The sequence below is a fragment of the Centropristis striata genome, chromosome 15 (assembly GCF_030273125.1).
Source record: "Centropristis striata isolate RG_2023a ecotype Rhode Island chromosome 15, C.striata_1.0, whole genome shotgun sequence".
Taxonomy (NCBI): Eukaryota; Metazoa; Chordata; class Actinopteri; order Perciformes; family Serranidae; genus Centropristis; species Centropristis striata.
Window position 1 is genome coordinate 27,404,871 of NC_081531.1, and position 16,784 is coordinate 27,421,654.

The following is a 16,784-nucleotide window of genomic DNA, read 5'->3' on the forward strand; positions in this document are numbered from 1 at the left end:
CAGAAATGATTTCCTTTCATCAGTTTCTACCTGCCTTGCCGAGTTCAGTGGGACACCTCCACCAGCCCCACTTCATTAAGTCCTTGTGAGAAGCGGGTCAGTGAGGAGACAGCTCTTGCTTATAAACCCTATTGTGTTTTGCAGAGGGATACATTTTCCCCCTCTAGCTCCAGAGTAGAAGAACAAGTACCTTGGTCTATAAGGAGTTTCATATTTTTCTAGGATACCCACTACAGCTATCCTTCAAAAGTGACTTTGAAAAGTGTTTGAAAGAAAGTGGACCGTGTTTGTAGAGCCACATTTTCAGATTTTTTTAAATCCTCAATTCTATTATAAAATATGGTTTCTTTTCTCTGCGCTCCAGAAGTTTCCCCCGGAAGAGAGAAAGAATAAGCCTGCCACTAAGTGTGAGCTAATTATTCCCATTTGCCTCAGGTATTTTTCTCTACACCTCGCAGATGATAAGTGGCTCTACTAATAAAGGCAGTAATAACTGGATCTATTGCTTCATTTGACAATGCAGTCTCTGTCTCGCTCCAACCTGCTTTACAGTAGAAGCAACAGAGCTGACATTTATCTGACACCACTTTCTCTGATCCATAGGCGACACACTCGCATACAGAGTCAATGACAACTATACAGATCTCTGCCTTTAATTATTCTACCTGTCTGCACCTCTAAATAAAATGCAAAGTAAGTAGCTTCTTTTAAAAAAAGAATCAATAGCAGAATGTTATACTCAAACAGGCAAAGCGAGGTGGCAAAGAAAGATGACGCAGAATGCTCAAGGTCAAAGAAAAGTTTGCCTGTGTCTTTCAGAGGTGATAACTGCGTCTGAAAGCTCTCATAAAATGCCTCCTTAATTCCTCCCCTTTATCCCACCAAGGCCTACATTCCGTCTCCTTTTTCCTCTTTTTCTTCCTCTCATGTTTTATGGTGCTTGTCTTGGGGAGAGGGGACTTGTTAGGGATCTTTGGAGATTTACAGTCAAGTTTTTTTCTATCAGAGAGAACACCGTACCAATCTTCAGGACGATATGAAAGGATGTTTCATAGAGGCACTCTTCCAGGAAATAAAAAAAAAAGACAGCTGTCTCAAAAGTTTAACTTTCCTTGCGAAGATTAAGTTTTGAGAGAAAGTTCTGCTATCTGTTTAATAAAAAGTCTGTCAGGCATTTCTTATTTTGTTATTTACTTTGGAAAACTTTTAAAAGCCTATCCCCTAAATTGCTCAGGCACAGATACTCTGAATGCATCAAAGCTTTCATGGCTGCATATACTGGGTAGGTGGAATGCTTGACATTTCACATGCACACACGTTTATGTGCACTTACATACACACACAAACACGCGCTCACACAACCACAAACAGCCAGCAAATTGATTCAGACAGCTGAATATTTGACATCTGAGGACCTGAAAAGCCTCATATTTAGAAGCTCGGGGCCTAAAACCGATCGCTTGGCCCTTAGCTGTTCACCCAGAACACTAATCTTAATGTTTAAACAGATTGAATCAATCTGCAGATGGCTCAGCGTAGGCAGAGATGTCCGCCACAGGTACAGCAGGCACTTTGGTAAGGTTGTGATCAACATGTTGCCATTTGTACAGCAAAAAGCTGCAGATACTGGTTTGTACACATGGCGTTATGTCACATAATCACAGTCATTGCGACCTTTTCATCGCCAGCTTGTCTTCTCCAAGGAACACCATGTGACACGACCAATACAGCTCAAAACCAAAAATGTGTCCTAAAAATTTGCATTTATTAACACCCTACAACTGCAATGCATATTTATGATGTTTGGATAGTTTCATTGCCAAAAAGTTTAATAACTTGTCTGAACGGACATTTTGCTTAAATTAACTGGATTATGAATGGGGTCATGCATGTGGAAGAAATGCTTATCTGACAATTTAATTTGTTCATGTAAATGCTGTTAATAAAATATATATGTTTTAATTCTTCTAAATAATTAAATTAACCTTTTCATTCCTTTGAAAATGAGACTTTTAGATCCAGTGACAAAAAATAAATTGTCTTTAGATGACTTTAATATAAATAAAGGGAAGTGTTGCCAGTACATAAGCATGCTGGCCCAGTCAAAAAATCATGTTCAAGTGTAAGAAAGTGAGTTGCAATATTGTATTAAGGACACCAAGTATTTATAATTAATCCATAGATTTATATTATTTCAAATACAAACTTTTTTGGTACCAGACTAATAAAATCAGTTGCTTTTAAGGCACAAGGTGGTGCTGAGATGAGATATTTTACTTTATTTTATTTAAATTAAACATAAATTTACTGTTTTAATTCCCCAATTGCTTTTCCCAAAGTTGCATTGTTCAAAATGCCTGTACAGTAACTGTTTTGACATGTTTGGATTCAGTTAGGTTCTACTATGCAGGAATACCAACAGGTTTAATGAATTTTGTGTTGGACAGTCTGTCTGCAAAATCCCATTTTGCTGCAATAAAAAATATTGAAGTAAGAAAAACAAGTTGTTGATGAAGCAATAAATCACAATTTATCGCAATATACGTTATCACGATACTCATATCAAAAATGTTTAAAATTGCAATAATATCGTATTGGACCTAAAGTATTGTGATAGTATCGAATCGTGGGGCTGCCAGTGATTGCCACCACCAGTCAAGACTGAACAAAACTCCAATCAAACTCAAAGTAAAACCAAATCTCATGAAATATAATCTTGAAAACAGAACAGCCGCACTTTCATGAAGCAAGAAGTGTCACCGTTTCATCCTGGAGAGCACCCAGAATATATCTGCTATGACAAAAGAACTCACATGGACATGGATATTGTGGTAACCATTCACACCCTACCTGAGAAATACGTACAATGCATTCAGATCAACCAATAATGTAGATGAATACTTGATGATGTTTATATGAACAGGTAAAACCATGATCCTGCCAGACTCCAGAAGGCAGGGGTGGGCAGATAATTAAAGAGAAGCGAAATGGATCAAGAGAGTAGGTTGAAAATGAAAACACAGATGTGGGTGTTGGAAAAAAAATGGGATGAAAAAGGGTTAGCAAATTACATTTACCATGTTGAATAAATGATTTCATGTCATACCTTCGCCAGCGCTCACATGATGAGTCCACTAAATAGGCCTGCAAATTTAGCCTGGAAAGTAATTACACATTGGTTCTTTCTAGTACGGGAATAACGAATACATTGTAATTATGCCTCATTGCAAAATTTCTCCATCTAGGAAATAAAGCTATTATCAGGTCTTGAATTACATGAAACCAAAAGAGCAATTTGTAAAAAAGATATTAGCCTCTTTTGAATGTTATAAAGGAGAGAATCCCTCTTGCCCAGTGCTCATCTCTCTCTCGCTGTCGAAGCTTAAGTCCCTCAGTGGTAAGTGATGGAAAGGACAAAATTGGCTACTTTCAGGACAATGACTTATTTGAAATTCAAACAACTCTTCACAGCCATCGGAGCACCTTTGAGAGGACGGAAAGACAAGAGGAGCCTCTTTCATCCAACTAAACGTCTTGGAGGTGAGCCTCAGCCCTGACATTAAACAACAACGGCTGCAAAACCGGCACCACTCAAAGGACTGTAATGGAGTCAGTCGCTGCGTTTGTCTTTGAAAAGACAATATGTTTATGCTAATACTCTGTGGCGGACTTTAATAGAGGATGTAAGTGACACTCTGTGAGATGCAACACATGCTGCCACGTGTCCACAGACAACAATCTGTTGAATTAGAAAACAAACATGACAAATTCAGCTGATTTTTTGTCACTTGCACTCATACACAGAATATGAATGTATTCTGTATGATATGAGTGGAAAATCTATGTTTTCTATGTATATTTTTTTCAATAGACTGCGATGAATAAGCCACATAGAGGTAGGGCAGGGTAACATACTGATAATATATCGATATAGTAATATGAGACTAGATATCCTCTTAGATTTTGGATATCGTGATATGGCATAAGTGTTGTCTTTTCATGATTTAAAATGCTGCATTACAGGAAAGTTATGTAGTTTTCTGAATTAACCAGCTTATTTTAGCTGATCTATTTGCCTTTACCCACTTAGCAATTATATCTATTTTTCAATTAAGAGTCTAATCTAAATACTTTGTGAAAGCCCCAACAGTCAACCCTACAATACTGGAACAATATCTTTATAAATATATTTGTTACATTTGTTACAAAAATATTGTGACATCTAATCGCCCAGAGAGGTATTCTTTTTTTACTAGAAGATAATTTTTAAGCACCGACTTCACAATCAAACAGGAAAAAAAGTACATTTTGGAGACAATCCACAAGAAGGTAGATGTTGAACTTCGTAAAAATAATTTCTTGTATGTTGCCACGAGGAGCAAAAGCAGATATTTTTCAAAGTATGCAAAAAGTTGCAGAGTAGAGGTTGTATTTTTGAGCAACTGTGTGCTTGCCCTAATCCCCATCTTCTTCTTCCCAACAGGCAGCAAGGAAAATTAATCTGAAACCTACTGTGCTCAAAGGCGCTTGCAGCTGAGACATCTTTCCTTTCTCACACTGCCAGTGGCACTTTGGAAACACTCACCATCTCAGTGCTCCCATCAGCATGTGCATCTGAATTTGCCACGTTCAGCAAGACAACTCCCAAAGCACACACACACACACACACACACACACACACACACACACAAACACACACACACACACACACACACACACACACACACACACACACACACACACACACACACACACACACACACACACACAGAGACACACACACACACAGATCCAAAACAGCAACGCAATTCCGGGGCCTCAGTAGTATCCCTTTGCTTTGCTGATAATAAGAGACTTCTTGGCTGCTTTTTCATTTCCAGTCCCAGACTCTGAACTGGAAATGCCATGAAATAGACCCCCAAGACCGACCCCTGGTGTGATATGGAATAACCTGCAGAGAACATCAACTGTTGAATTTGATGTTCAAAGCAGCCTTTTACTGCCCCGCTTTCCGGTAAGTGAAAATGTGAATGGTTGAAATTGAAATACTTTGCATGCATTCACTGGCTGTATGAAAAAATACATACAACACAGATGCCCACAAACATACAGCACGTGCATGGCAGCCCAATGGGCAGACGGATAATGGAAGAAGACTGTGTAAATCCCATATGTGCTTAATCCAGACACTTACAAGAGAGTGTGATTCATACTCTATTACACTCGACTAATACAGCTGAGAGACGCACAGGGCACAATCATTTCAGCAGGCATGAACCAACAAAATAACACCCATGAATCCTCTTTATGGGGACTCTACTGAAGAGGGTGTGAAAGGTCAGGAATAAAGCCTTTGTACTTATTAGCCATTAAAACATTGGTGGCTTTGTGCCACACCCACAATTTATGTGTGCATTGCTGTGAATCTGTGCAAAGATAGCCAGAGTTTGCATCCGTTTAATGGAGGGAATTTCTCTGCAGCAGCGTGCAGGTCTCCAGTAAATAAAATGTTTATTATACAGAGCTTGCAGTCTTTTCTGCAGATCACATTATTGTCAGGCCACTTTGGTTGAAGAGGCTGTTAAAGCCCTATATTACAACACTTTCTTCAGTTTATATATAATATGCTTGATATTAAGAGTTTAGTAAAGACAATATTGAAAGAACAGTCATTTTATTTGCATTGTTAAATATTGCAAAATGTATCTAAAGTCACACATTCAAAGTATTACTCTGAGTAAACACATTTAAATGTGATTTTGATGGACAAAAATGGGGCCCCTTGATCTTTAAGATAACTGAATGGAAATGGGTTTATGTGTTCCCACTTGTCAACAATTCTGAGTCCAGCCAAACAACTACCACTCTGTTCCTGAGTTATGTGTTGAATAATGGCCAGAAAAGTGTTTTTTTGCTAAATGTTATGATGTCACAGTGATCACTTCAACATATTATCGTCTTAGACGTTTGATTGTAAGTTTGTCAATTGTGAGCTTTATCCTTTGACCTCATCAGTTCACCCTTGAGTCTCAATAGTTGCTTTTACAAAGTTTGAAAAAAATCCACAGAGGCATCATGAGATATGACTTTCACAAGAATGGAAATAATGTTCCGGTGCCAGTTCCAGGATAAAAAAAAAAGACAAAAAATGCCTCTATTTCTATTACAAAATAGATACCAAAAATGCCTCCGTAGTTTACTATAAAATGTGTTATCTTGACTTCATTTAGTATCCAACCAATTGCAGCATCTCGTAAAAAGATGTGAATGGATAAAACAAAGATGTGAGAACACATTTGACCAATTGCATGGTCTCACACCACTCATTACTCACAAGGCCATAATGCTGTGCCATACTAGGATTTGTTCTTTTAGCTGAAATTCAATTCGTACTGCAGCGTATGTGCTAGAGGCAGTAGCAGCTGAGTACTACAGGGTTGCAGTGAAGGGCACTTGCACAGCAGGGTGAGTGGTCGACTTTGAGAGTGTGTGGGCAGTTTCTAATGTTCTGACTTGATTTGAACAACAATATGAAACTTTTGAATATGCATGTGTTGATGAAAGTATAGAAAAAAAACAAATGTTCTGCACCACTGCAATGTTGTCAAACCTGCTCCAAGGTTTGCACTTATCATGAGCTGAATATGAATCTATGACGGTAATCATTAAAGCTATTTGTAGTAGCTTGCTTCTTGTGACACTGCTGGTCAAAATCCAATTTAACCATTTCATCCATCCATTTCAACTTAAAAATATACACAAAAAACAGCTCTGACCTGCACAGAAAAAAATGCACGCCACAAAATTGTTCAAGGCAGGTGATGCTCACCACTGTTCTTGGCAAAAAAATAAGAGCTGGCCATATTTATTCTCAAGTGCTTTTCGTAACAGAGGGGTTTTGTGAGTGTGTGTATAAGGTTGAGGGATTAAGAGAAAAATAATAATAGCCTCACACAACCCACAAAGAGGAAAGGTATGTGTATTTTTATTTGTAGGCTACTATGGATGCTGTGAAAACAGAGAACAGACAAAAAAAACAGACACATGAAATGTGGGACAGATGCTATGACACAACAGAGACAGCAGCTTATTCAAGTGACAAACACACAAAAACACGGAGGGTTTTTCAGGTTGCTCTCCAGCCTAAAATAATAATCCAGTTTTTGTGTGTTTTGTGCATTTCTCAGCCACCACAAACCCTAACACAGGGAATACTTTGTCAGACTGCATCTGTCGTGTGGTTGCTGCTGTCAGTCAATTTTCCAAACTCACCTTTCTTGTCCCCGAAAAAGAGGGTCTGCTGTGCTGGGTTTGACCACTGGAGGGAGGTGTTGTCATTATACTCCACACGGCAGGTCATGTTCGCCGTCCCACCCTCCGTCACCGTCACATTCTGAACCAGAGGGTACTGACCGCTGATGCCTATAACGTGACACATAAGAGAAACATGTTAGAGGAGATGAGGCTGCATCAGGAGGGAGAGAGGAAGATAAAGGGCTAGACAGAGTGAACAGATGGCTCATTTTTGATTGCTTGTTTTGTAAGGTTGCTTTGTTAATTAAATTTGCTTAATAAATTTCATGATGATCATATAAAATTAAAATGATGAAAGTAGACCAGAAAGTAATGTGATTTTTATCCTGTTGGTTCATAGAGATATACATAAAATAAATACTTTTCTATCACTGGAGGAGCAACTCAGCAGCTCCTTACACTACATGACAAAGAGAGGAAATCTGGATTATGTCTCTGAGAAACGCTTAACACCCTAATTAAAACGCAAATGTTCAGCCAGGATGGCCAGTCACCACTGTGTGCTAAATTGGACCCTAACATAGAACACACAGGGGGCATTTAGCCTGCGGTACCAACCCTGAAACCTCAGCTACACAGGGAAGACCAATTAAATACTGTTCTCGGTGGACTTGTGTGTGCATGTGTGGATGTTTGTGTGTGTTTGCCTGCATCCAATGGCAGAAACAGAAAGATAAACAGAGTTATATAATTGTGTGTGCGACCTCTAAGTCAGAGTGGAGCTAGTTTTCAGCACCATGGACAGGTCGCTTTTGCAATTGGTTTGTCAATAGCTGCCTGCCAGTTTCAGAACTCTGGACAGCTCACTGTGTGTGTGTGTGTGTGTTTGTGTGTGTGAGGCTATGAGCAAGTAAATAATAATAACCATAAATCTATCCCTGTCCCTATCCCCAGAGGACAGGTTTTAAAGACTGTGTGAATAAAGGCTTAGGAAAGAAAGATTATTCATCCCCAGCTAACTCTCACGTCTTAAACCACCATTCCCCCAGGAAAGGATCATAAAACTGAAAAAGAAAAAACATATATAAGAAAATAAAGAAATAAGACATATTTAGAATTGAGGAGTTTTTAAAGGGACGGTTCAGCCCAAAATCAAAACAACATTTCGTCTTGTTTTGCTATTTATCAGTCTTGGTTGTTTTGGTGTGGATGTTGGAGATATCGGCCATAGAGATGCCTGCCTTCTCCTGAATATAATGAAACTAGATGACACTCGGCTTGTCAACAAATAACATAAAAAAAATTTCAACAGCAATGGCTCTTTCCAGAAATCATGACCCGAATACTCAAGATAATAAACAGACCTTGTTGTGAGCAGTTTCATGCAGGGACTATTTTCTTTCTACTGAACTACAGCCGCTCATGGACAGGAGGCTCATGCTTGTGACAGCTATTATGTCATTATTAATAGTTTCCTCTTCAGCTGAGCTGTAACGTTACCTAGGTGAGATATAAGTAAGCTAAACTGATCACCACAGCCTCTTGATGCAATGTGTTTTTGATGTGGTTTAATGAAGGAAGAGAAGAAGTGGAGAAGTAGCTTTCAATGCACATTTAATACACCTAACTTTGGATTCAGTTCTCGCATGCTACAGAATAAAAGCAGCATACAGGACAGAAGGTTCTCATCAAGTAATTGCTCAGTGCCATCTATTCTTGAAGATTGAAGGTTCCTTAAGCATAAAACACTTTTCTTTCATGGTCAGCCTGTAAACACAGAAGCAACATCTTACTCAAGTGCAGACGTTGAGCCTGTTCCTAAAATACACACCAAGTATATAGTATAATGTTTGAGTCCAACAGCTTCATACTGTGCATCATGAAAAAAGCATTCTAAAACCTCTTGTCCTGATGCATGCTTCTCCCTGAATGGTGGCACTCAGAGCACCGCAAGCCATCTACTTTCATTACATTTGAGAGAAGACAGACATATCTACGGCCGATATGTCCGGCACTCTGCCACTCACACACAAAAAACTGATAAAGAAAACTTCAGGTGAGAAAAATATCTGTATTTTTGAATCTTGATTGTTAAAAGAAAAGCATGTTTTATTTTAGGGTGTGTAGAACCTGATCATGTAATAAATTCCCGATAATGTAATAACCACGATAATGTAATAAAAAGCTGCACTTGAGTCCATTGAAAATGTAATAAAACCTGATAATGTAATAACTTCCAGATAATGTAATAAAGTGCATTTCCCAATAATGTAATACAGTTTTTACCAATAATGTAATAAAGTATAACACCAGGCACCTTTAGATTTCAAGAAGCTGTTGAATGCATTCGTGTGTCATGGATACCTCATTTGTGAAAACGGATGAACGGGTCAAAAGTTAATAAACATTCAACTTTGACCTGTTGGTGGCGCTAGAGCTCTTGAGCTAGAGTTGCCTACACAGTATCACCACTTGAACTCAAGTAATGCGTGGTTAAATTATTACAATATTGGGGAATTATTACATTATCAGGTCTTGCCAAATGAAGGCTAACCTGATAATGTAATAACCTCCCATTAATGTTATACTTTATTACATTATTGGTAAAAAGTGTATTGCATTATTGGGAAATGCACTTTATTACATTATCGGGAAGTTATTACATTATCAAGTTTTATAACATTTTCAATGGACTCAAGTGCAGCTTTTTATTACATTATCGGGGTTATTACATTATCGGGAATTTATTATCAGGTTCTACAGGGTGAACTGTCCCTTTAAAACTATCCCTGTGTGCATTTGTTTGATGTTGTTCCTGTCAAACGCTGTTAATGTATTAGATCTCACTCAGCAGGCAATTTAGTGTTTCCCTTACTTGAGTTAATGACTGCACAGGTAAGATAAACAAACCCTCAAATAGCGCTTGCCTGCAGGGTCAGTGGGTGAGGCAAACCCCATCACTGACAGGCCTGTGGTGAAGGACATGTTGAGAGCAGAGAGGGTAAGGTGAAGGAGGGGAGGAGAGGTAGAGCGAGGTAAGTCAAGGAGCACGGGTCATTTCCAGTGTTGATTAAGGCCTCCCGAGGTTAATCATGCGTGTGAGAGATAGAGAGGGAAGAGCAGGGAAACGGAGGAAAAATGGATCTGAGCAATGGGAGGCTAGGAATATGTTTTATTCATGAAAGTTTTGCATGAGGCATGATCTGCCAACGATTTACCGTCCTCCTGCGCCTGCCCTCGCTCTCTTTATTACTTCCTCTCTTTAAATCACTTACTTTTTTCTCATTTTTCTCACTCACGCAGTTGGGCGACATACAGCCCAGTGTGATACATTTTATTTCCTTTGTGCTGGCAACAAAGGGAAGGTAATGGTTAACTGCCATACTCAATGGTGGCAATGATGATTTTTGTGTGAGGCTCGGCACAATATGATGAAGTGTATAATTTTAGTTCATCACTGCAGTGGTGTGTCTGTAATGTAATTGAAGACGGTGACACTCTGGGGATATGCTCGCTTGTTGTATTGTCAACCCCGTACTCATCCCTAAAAAATATAATCTGCTAGTTTGTTCTCTAAATGATCTGCTTTTGACAAACGAGAAAACATATAATTTGGGTGATTTAATGTTACCGCAAATGCTTAACATACCCCTTAGCAAGATGGGTGCTTCCAAAATCTTTTACCCATCCAGATTATCATTTAAGGTTATGAAACATGAACACTTCACAATAACATTTGAATTATACTGCAAGATTCAAATGAGTGTAAAGATGTACAACACATTTAAATATTCTTAGTTTTTCCTGCATGTCTGCGTAGATGTGAGAGGGAATGACATTTTCTCAAAACATTGATTTCACACATGAAACCCTGCAATCACGTTCAAGTTAATATATGTTTACTGATCAGGACCGAAGATTCAAATATACATAGCATTTCAATTTTCTGCCGATTTTGTTTTTTTTTGTCTCATTTGTTGTGCTTTGTCTTCTACTTTTCTGAATTCTGTACTTAAGCACATTATGTCTTTAGCAAGTGTATCTAATCATGTGATGGATGAATACAATTAAATAATAATCAAATTAAATAAATATTAATGAGTTTAATGCAAACAAAACAGGCCAATTTTAGACGCAGCTGGTTTGACACAGTGATGCAGTTGAGAAGCATAGAAACAGGATTTGACCGAGTTTTACAGACAGAATAAAAGACTCGCCATCCCTCGCTCCTCTGTGGTCAAATCAGTCGCTGTTAAAGGCACGGGCAGGACAGAACAAAATCTCAGCAAGTTGCTTGTAAAGCACTGCCTGTAAAATTCATTCATTCATTATCCTTAACCACTTATCCAAACTCGGATTCACTCACACCTTCAGGCAAGTTAGAGTCACCAATTAAACATAACCTGCATGTTTTTGGACAGTGGGAGGAAGCCGGAGAACCACGGGGAGAACCCACACTGACACGGGGAGAACATGCAAACTCCACACAGAAGAGCCTTGGGCTGGATTCGACCCCGTGACCCTCTTGCTGTGAGTGCTAACCACTACACCACCGTGTAGTTGGCAGTAAAATTATTCAAATTAAATCATTTTTAAAAACTGGCCTCATAGGGCAACTGGCTGATTGTATTTACTGGCTGCTGGCTTCTGGAGGAGCTGAGCCCCGCTCTCGACACAGAGGAGACAGAAGCAGCGTGGCCATAAATGACACCAAAACACAGCCGCACTTTTTCTGTTCCTGCAGCTTAGCCACTTTGAAAAAGCCCTTGATTTTTAGAAATGGGGCGGCTGTGGCTCAGCTGGTAGAGCGGGTTGCTCCCCATCCAAAGGGTTGGCGGTTCGATCCCCGACCATGGCAGCCTACATGTCAAAGTATCTTTGAGCAAGATACTGAAGCCCAAATGGCTCCCGATGCTGCGTGCATCGGTGTGTGAATGAATTCCCAATGGTGGCAGGTGGCACCGTTTAGGGTAGCCTCTGCCACCAGTATGAATGTGTGTGTGAAAGGGTGAATGAGCACAGTCTGTAGTGTAAAGCGAATTGAGTGGTCGCAAAATGACTAGAAAAGCGCTATATAAGTGCAGGTCCATTTACCATAAATTGCATCCAAATTTTGGCAAAACCCACAATATTCTGTGTTATCCAGTTGATTGTGTTTTAATTGTGTTTTAATTATCAAATCCTGTGATTCTGTCCGTGTTTTCTATTGCACAGCCCTGTTTTTCTGTCCCTCTTCTCCTCACTCAGTGCCTATACAAAGTTACAACAGTCCGGGGATCCCTCTGCCTGAGCCCTGCGACGGTGTCTGGTGAAACACGTCCGGTGGGACTAAAAAAGGCCATCGGGGCCACAATGATGGTTATATTAGAACAGTGCAGTGCTCTGTGTGCCTAATTGGCCAGTAGAGTAGGTTCTTCTATTCTCCCCTCTGGCCACCCAGACCTGATTTAAATGTATCTCCTGAGGGAAAGAGGCAGCTGTTCTCTCCTGATTTCCATGTCTAAATTTAGGTCTTTCCCTCACTTCACCTCCACGCTTTCTCCTACTTTCAGTTCCTTGCTCTCTCGTTTCCAGTTCACATCCATTCCACTCAGTTCTCGTCTCTCTATTCCTCTCTCTCTCCCTCTCTGTGTGTCACGCTTCCTCCTCTAGTTGATCCCTGAAGGGTGGCATTTCCACTTTCTTTGTCTCTCATTTTCATATTCTCTCTGTCTCCCGGTGCTCCACAGTCTTTCAAATTTATCTTGATCCTACCTCCTTTCTTGTGCTCGATCGGGCTCTATCTCTCATGGAGAGTGGGGTCAGTTTAATTGCCCTCCACTTTGACTGACATACCGCGGCTAAGCCAGGTCAACAACATCCTCATGCGCATGACATTATGAAGTAATGACATAATGAAATTAACATTGCCTTATTACGCTTGAATTGGATATATATGTCACCATAAATACCTTATACTACAAAGCAGACTTCATTTCTTGACTAATGCAGTGCAGGTTACAGCTGCCTCCAAACAAATTCCAAATCATTATTTCCTCTAGATTCTCACACTTTACCCTTCACACAGCTGTCTCCCTAGATGAGCTGAATCTTAGGATTTAATGGGACCACTCAGTACCCTCCAGTACCCAGTGTATGCACTGGCTAATAATCAAGGCTGGCGGCAAAGCTTCCCCACAATCATTTGGATGTGTGCCTCCCACCGCACAAAGTACTGCATCCAATATTTCTCCAAAGACCAAACTATTACTTATGCCAAAAGTAGATGCATATGCAGCCAGTAGAGATAGTCACAGGACATGAAGGCACATTCAGACAAACAGTACCTGTTGCCAAAGCAAACTGCCGGACAAATAATAATGATAAGAGTATCCCGGATGCTTCCTGCCTGCTCTCCGACATGACCTTTCAAGCAAGAGCAGCTGAGTCTACTAACCTTTCTTATTTAGGCATTCAAGAAGCAGAGAAAAAGAGAGAGATGCAGGGAGACAGACGGACAGCCTGGAGCTACTGACCTTTATACCAGGACTGGTGCTCAACTGAGCTGTAGAGCTATGATGTATGGGCTGGGAATACAGGATTACAGAACGGAAAGAGGCAGCCCACAGTTTTGATTAGCCGATTCACCTTTTAAGCCAGTCGAACATAATACCATTTAATGCAGACTCTGGATGTCATCACTGTAAATTTGGATTCAAAGGATTAGTCTTGTTTTGACAGTGCCATAATTTCTATCCCATATATAAACACCAGAGAGAGATCTAGGAGTGCTAAAGCAGTCAGGTTGGCTGTGAACTAGAGGTCGACCAATTACAAACTATCATTAATGGCAGAACTGGTCTCTGATAGAGGCTGGTAGCTGTGCACTCACTTTCATTTTGTTTCTACTTGAGTTGTGTCTGCTCATTTAAAGTGTTTTTGCATTTTTTACCCAAATATAGGCCAGACAGCTTCTGTAATGATTAGCATCTGTTTCTAACTGAAGGACACTTAACTTTATCTCAAAGAGTTTGTTCAAACAGCAATGGCGGTATTATTTTAAATTGCAATTATAATTGAAGTGCAACTTAAATCATTCATGCAGATCTAGATAGATATTGAATACACAGAAGATCAAATTAACAATATAGCTAATGGCTATTTTTAAAAATATGTTTTCATCTAATTAATATTTGACAATTAGCTACATTACAGATGGCAGCTGGCGGAGCTTAAGTGCCTGCATGGGACTATTATGTTGAAATATTTATTAATTTGAGTTTAATGTTTAGCTCCAAATTTATATATTTAATTAGGTAGTCATTACTTTACAGTGAAAAACTATTTAATTTGGCTTTATTACCACAGGTTAACCTTTATTTCCAACCGGTCATTAACAACCGTAGAAACCCTGAAAGTTAGCACACTCGTTAAAAGTTTACCGTGAAAAAACTCTGATTAGAAGATACGATAAGAAGAGAAGGTGAAATATGAACCAGGAGGGTGGTTTAGTAGTATAGTTTTTTATTTTATTTTTACAAAGGACAGTTTGGGACCAAATCATACTCATGACCTTTGTTTTTGAGCTTGGATTAACACTGGGTTTGTTTAAAAAACAAATTGAAACACACCAGAATTATCCATTAAAAACTCAAACATGGTGGAAATAACCAACACCAATAACAATCCCAGGGACTCTCAATTTAACACAAATACTCAATTAAAATGCCTTTATGGTGATGGAATAAGCTGTTTTTCCATTAAAGTCGAAGCCAATGTTAAAAAAAAAGTGAATTAGGGACGTTGCCAACAACTGGTATAAAGCTGCATAAACATACTTTGGTCTGAAGATGGCAGTGTGATGCACTGCTGCAGGCTAATACGTCAGAGAGAAAAAACAACAAGAAAGAGGTTGCTAATCGGACAGCTTTGGCCACCAATGAGAGAAAATGGAGAGCATTCAGGAATTAGATTCAACTGTGCAACTTATAATTGTTCTTTCATGTCAGCTCGTCTTGACCAGAAACAGCTGACCAGTCATGTGAGTGAAATGTTCCATACATCAGAAAAAGTGTTTAATTTCCCGTTTAGCACATTACCGGTAACTATTTTTCGCAAAAGACAAATATCACCTCAAGCGACCTAGAAACTTTTATGCAAAATTATTGACAATTTTTTTTTTTTATTATTCCATCAAGCTTTTCTCCTGCAAATCTTCAAAATATGCAGAGAAAGTAGTTGATGGAAACACTATTATAGTCACGTTAGACCTAAAAAGACCTGCTGTGTATTGACTTCCTCATGAAGGCTGAATGCCAAAATGTGTTGGAGCTTGTTTCACCATGTTTGAGTATTTAATGGATATGGCATTAAGCCTTCATAAGAGAGTCAATACACATCAGAGCATGCCTTTAGATCTACCATGACTATAATTGTTTAAATGAGAGTGCTTTGTGAACGTATCCATAAGAGTACCTCAAGCAAACCCATATTGAGTCAAAAAACTCCTACCCAAACATTTCTTCATGTATTAAATACATTTTTAAACTCAAGGTAAAAATACAATTTTTAAAGCATTTTAAAGACAAGCTGATATTTTTTATCATCAGCTGATGTTTTTATCATCAGCTTTATAATGAAGTGTTTATACAGCCGCAACTGACGCACTGTTCAAAGTGCATTCCGCTCAGAAGATCATGAATGAGAAGCAGAAGATTATATAGGACATGATAGCTGTGCCATGACCAGTTAGTGTCTAAGGTTACACAGGTGGCTACACAGCTGGAAACAGGAGCTTCTCCGACTGAGTGATTCTCAGAGTGTCAGGCAGCAGGGTGGCCCAGTGATTGGAGAGACCGTACAAGGTCGAGAGTTTGATCATCTCAGGAGCTGCCATGTATCCTGTCCTTGAGCAAGAAAACTTATCCACAACCACCTGGCTGCTGTAAACCATCAGCAAAATGTTGAAAACACAAATGTATTATAACTTACAGGCAGGATTTCTTTTTTCCCCTTTATTTGGTGGGGTTGAGAACCAATTTTCGCTGATAATATAGAGTGCAAAATGTTGTTAGTAACTTCCTGGAACAGCAGCTAACATATCAGACAAGTGCATCCTCACTTCCTGCCCTCGCTCTGGGACTCTACCTCCTACTGTGTCAATTTTCACACAAACTCCTTTCTTTTTCACAGGAAAATGTCATACACAGACTGGCTTCTTTCTCAACAGTTCATCCTGAATCCAGGTTGCATCTCGGATGTGATTTATCAACATCTCATGACACAATTACACCTGGATAATGAGTTGCCGGTATTCACGTTGAAATGAAATTGCATGTTCCTGTGAAAATCTCTCTTTCTACACAGGAGAGCAAAAGGGGGCTGCAGCATTGTACGCCATTTATCTTGTACATGTCTTGAAAGCAGAGGAGGTGATGAGTCATGGCAACAGCCACACCCTCAAGATTCAGCAAGCCGAACATGATATATGTTAGTCTTCTGCAAGTCAGAGTATTATGTGCAGATTAAAAAACAAAATAAAAAGCAATAAG

The 16,784-nt window shown here is 39.3% G+C and overlaps 1 protein-coding gene across 3 annotated transcripts in view; it reads right to left on the minus strand.

The window, feature by feature from the left end:
* Positions 1-16,784, minus strand: part of cadm2a (cell adhesion molecule 2a) — a 268,631-nt gene that overhangs the window by 60,614 nt on the left and 191,233 nt on the right. For all 3 annotated transcript variants that reach the window (XM_059351982.1, XM_059351983.1, XM_059351981.1), the window contains one exon: positions 7,273-7,422. In XM_059351982.1, coding sequence (XP_059207965.1) covers positions 7,273-7,422 — 150 coding nt within the window. The remainder of the gene's footprint in view (positions 1-7,272; positions 7,423-16,784) is intronic.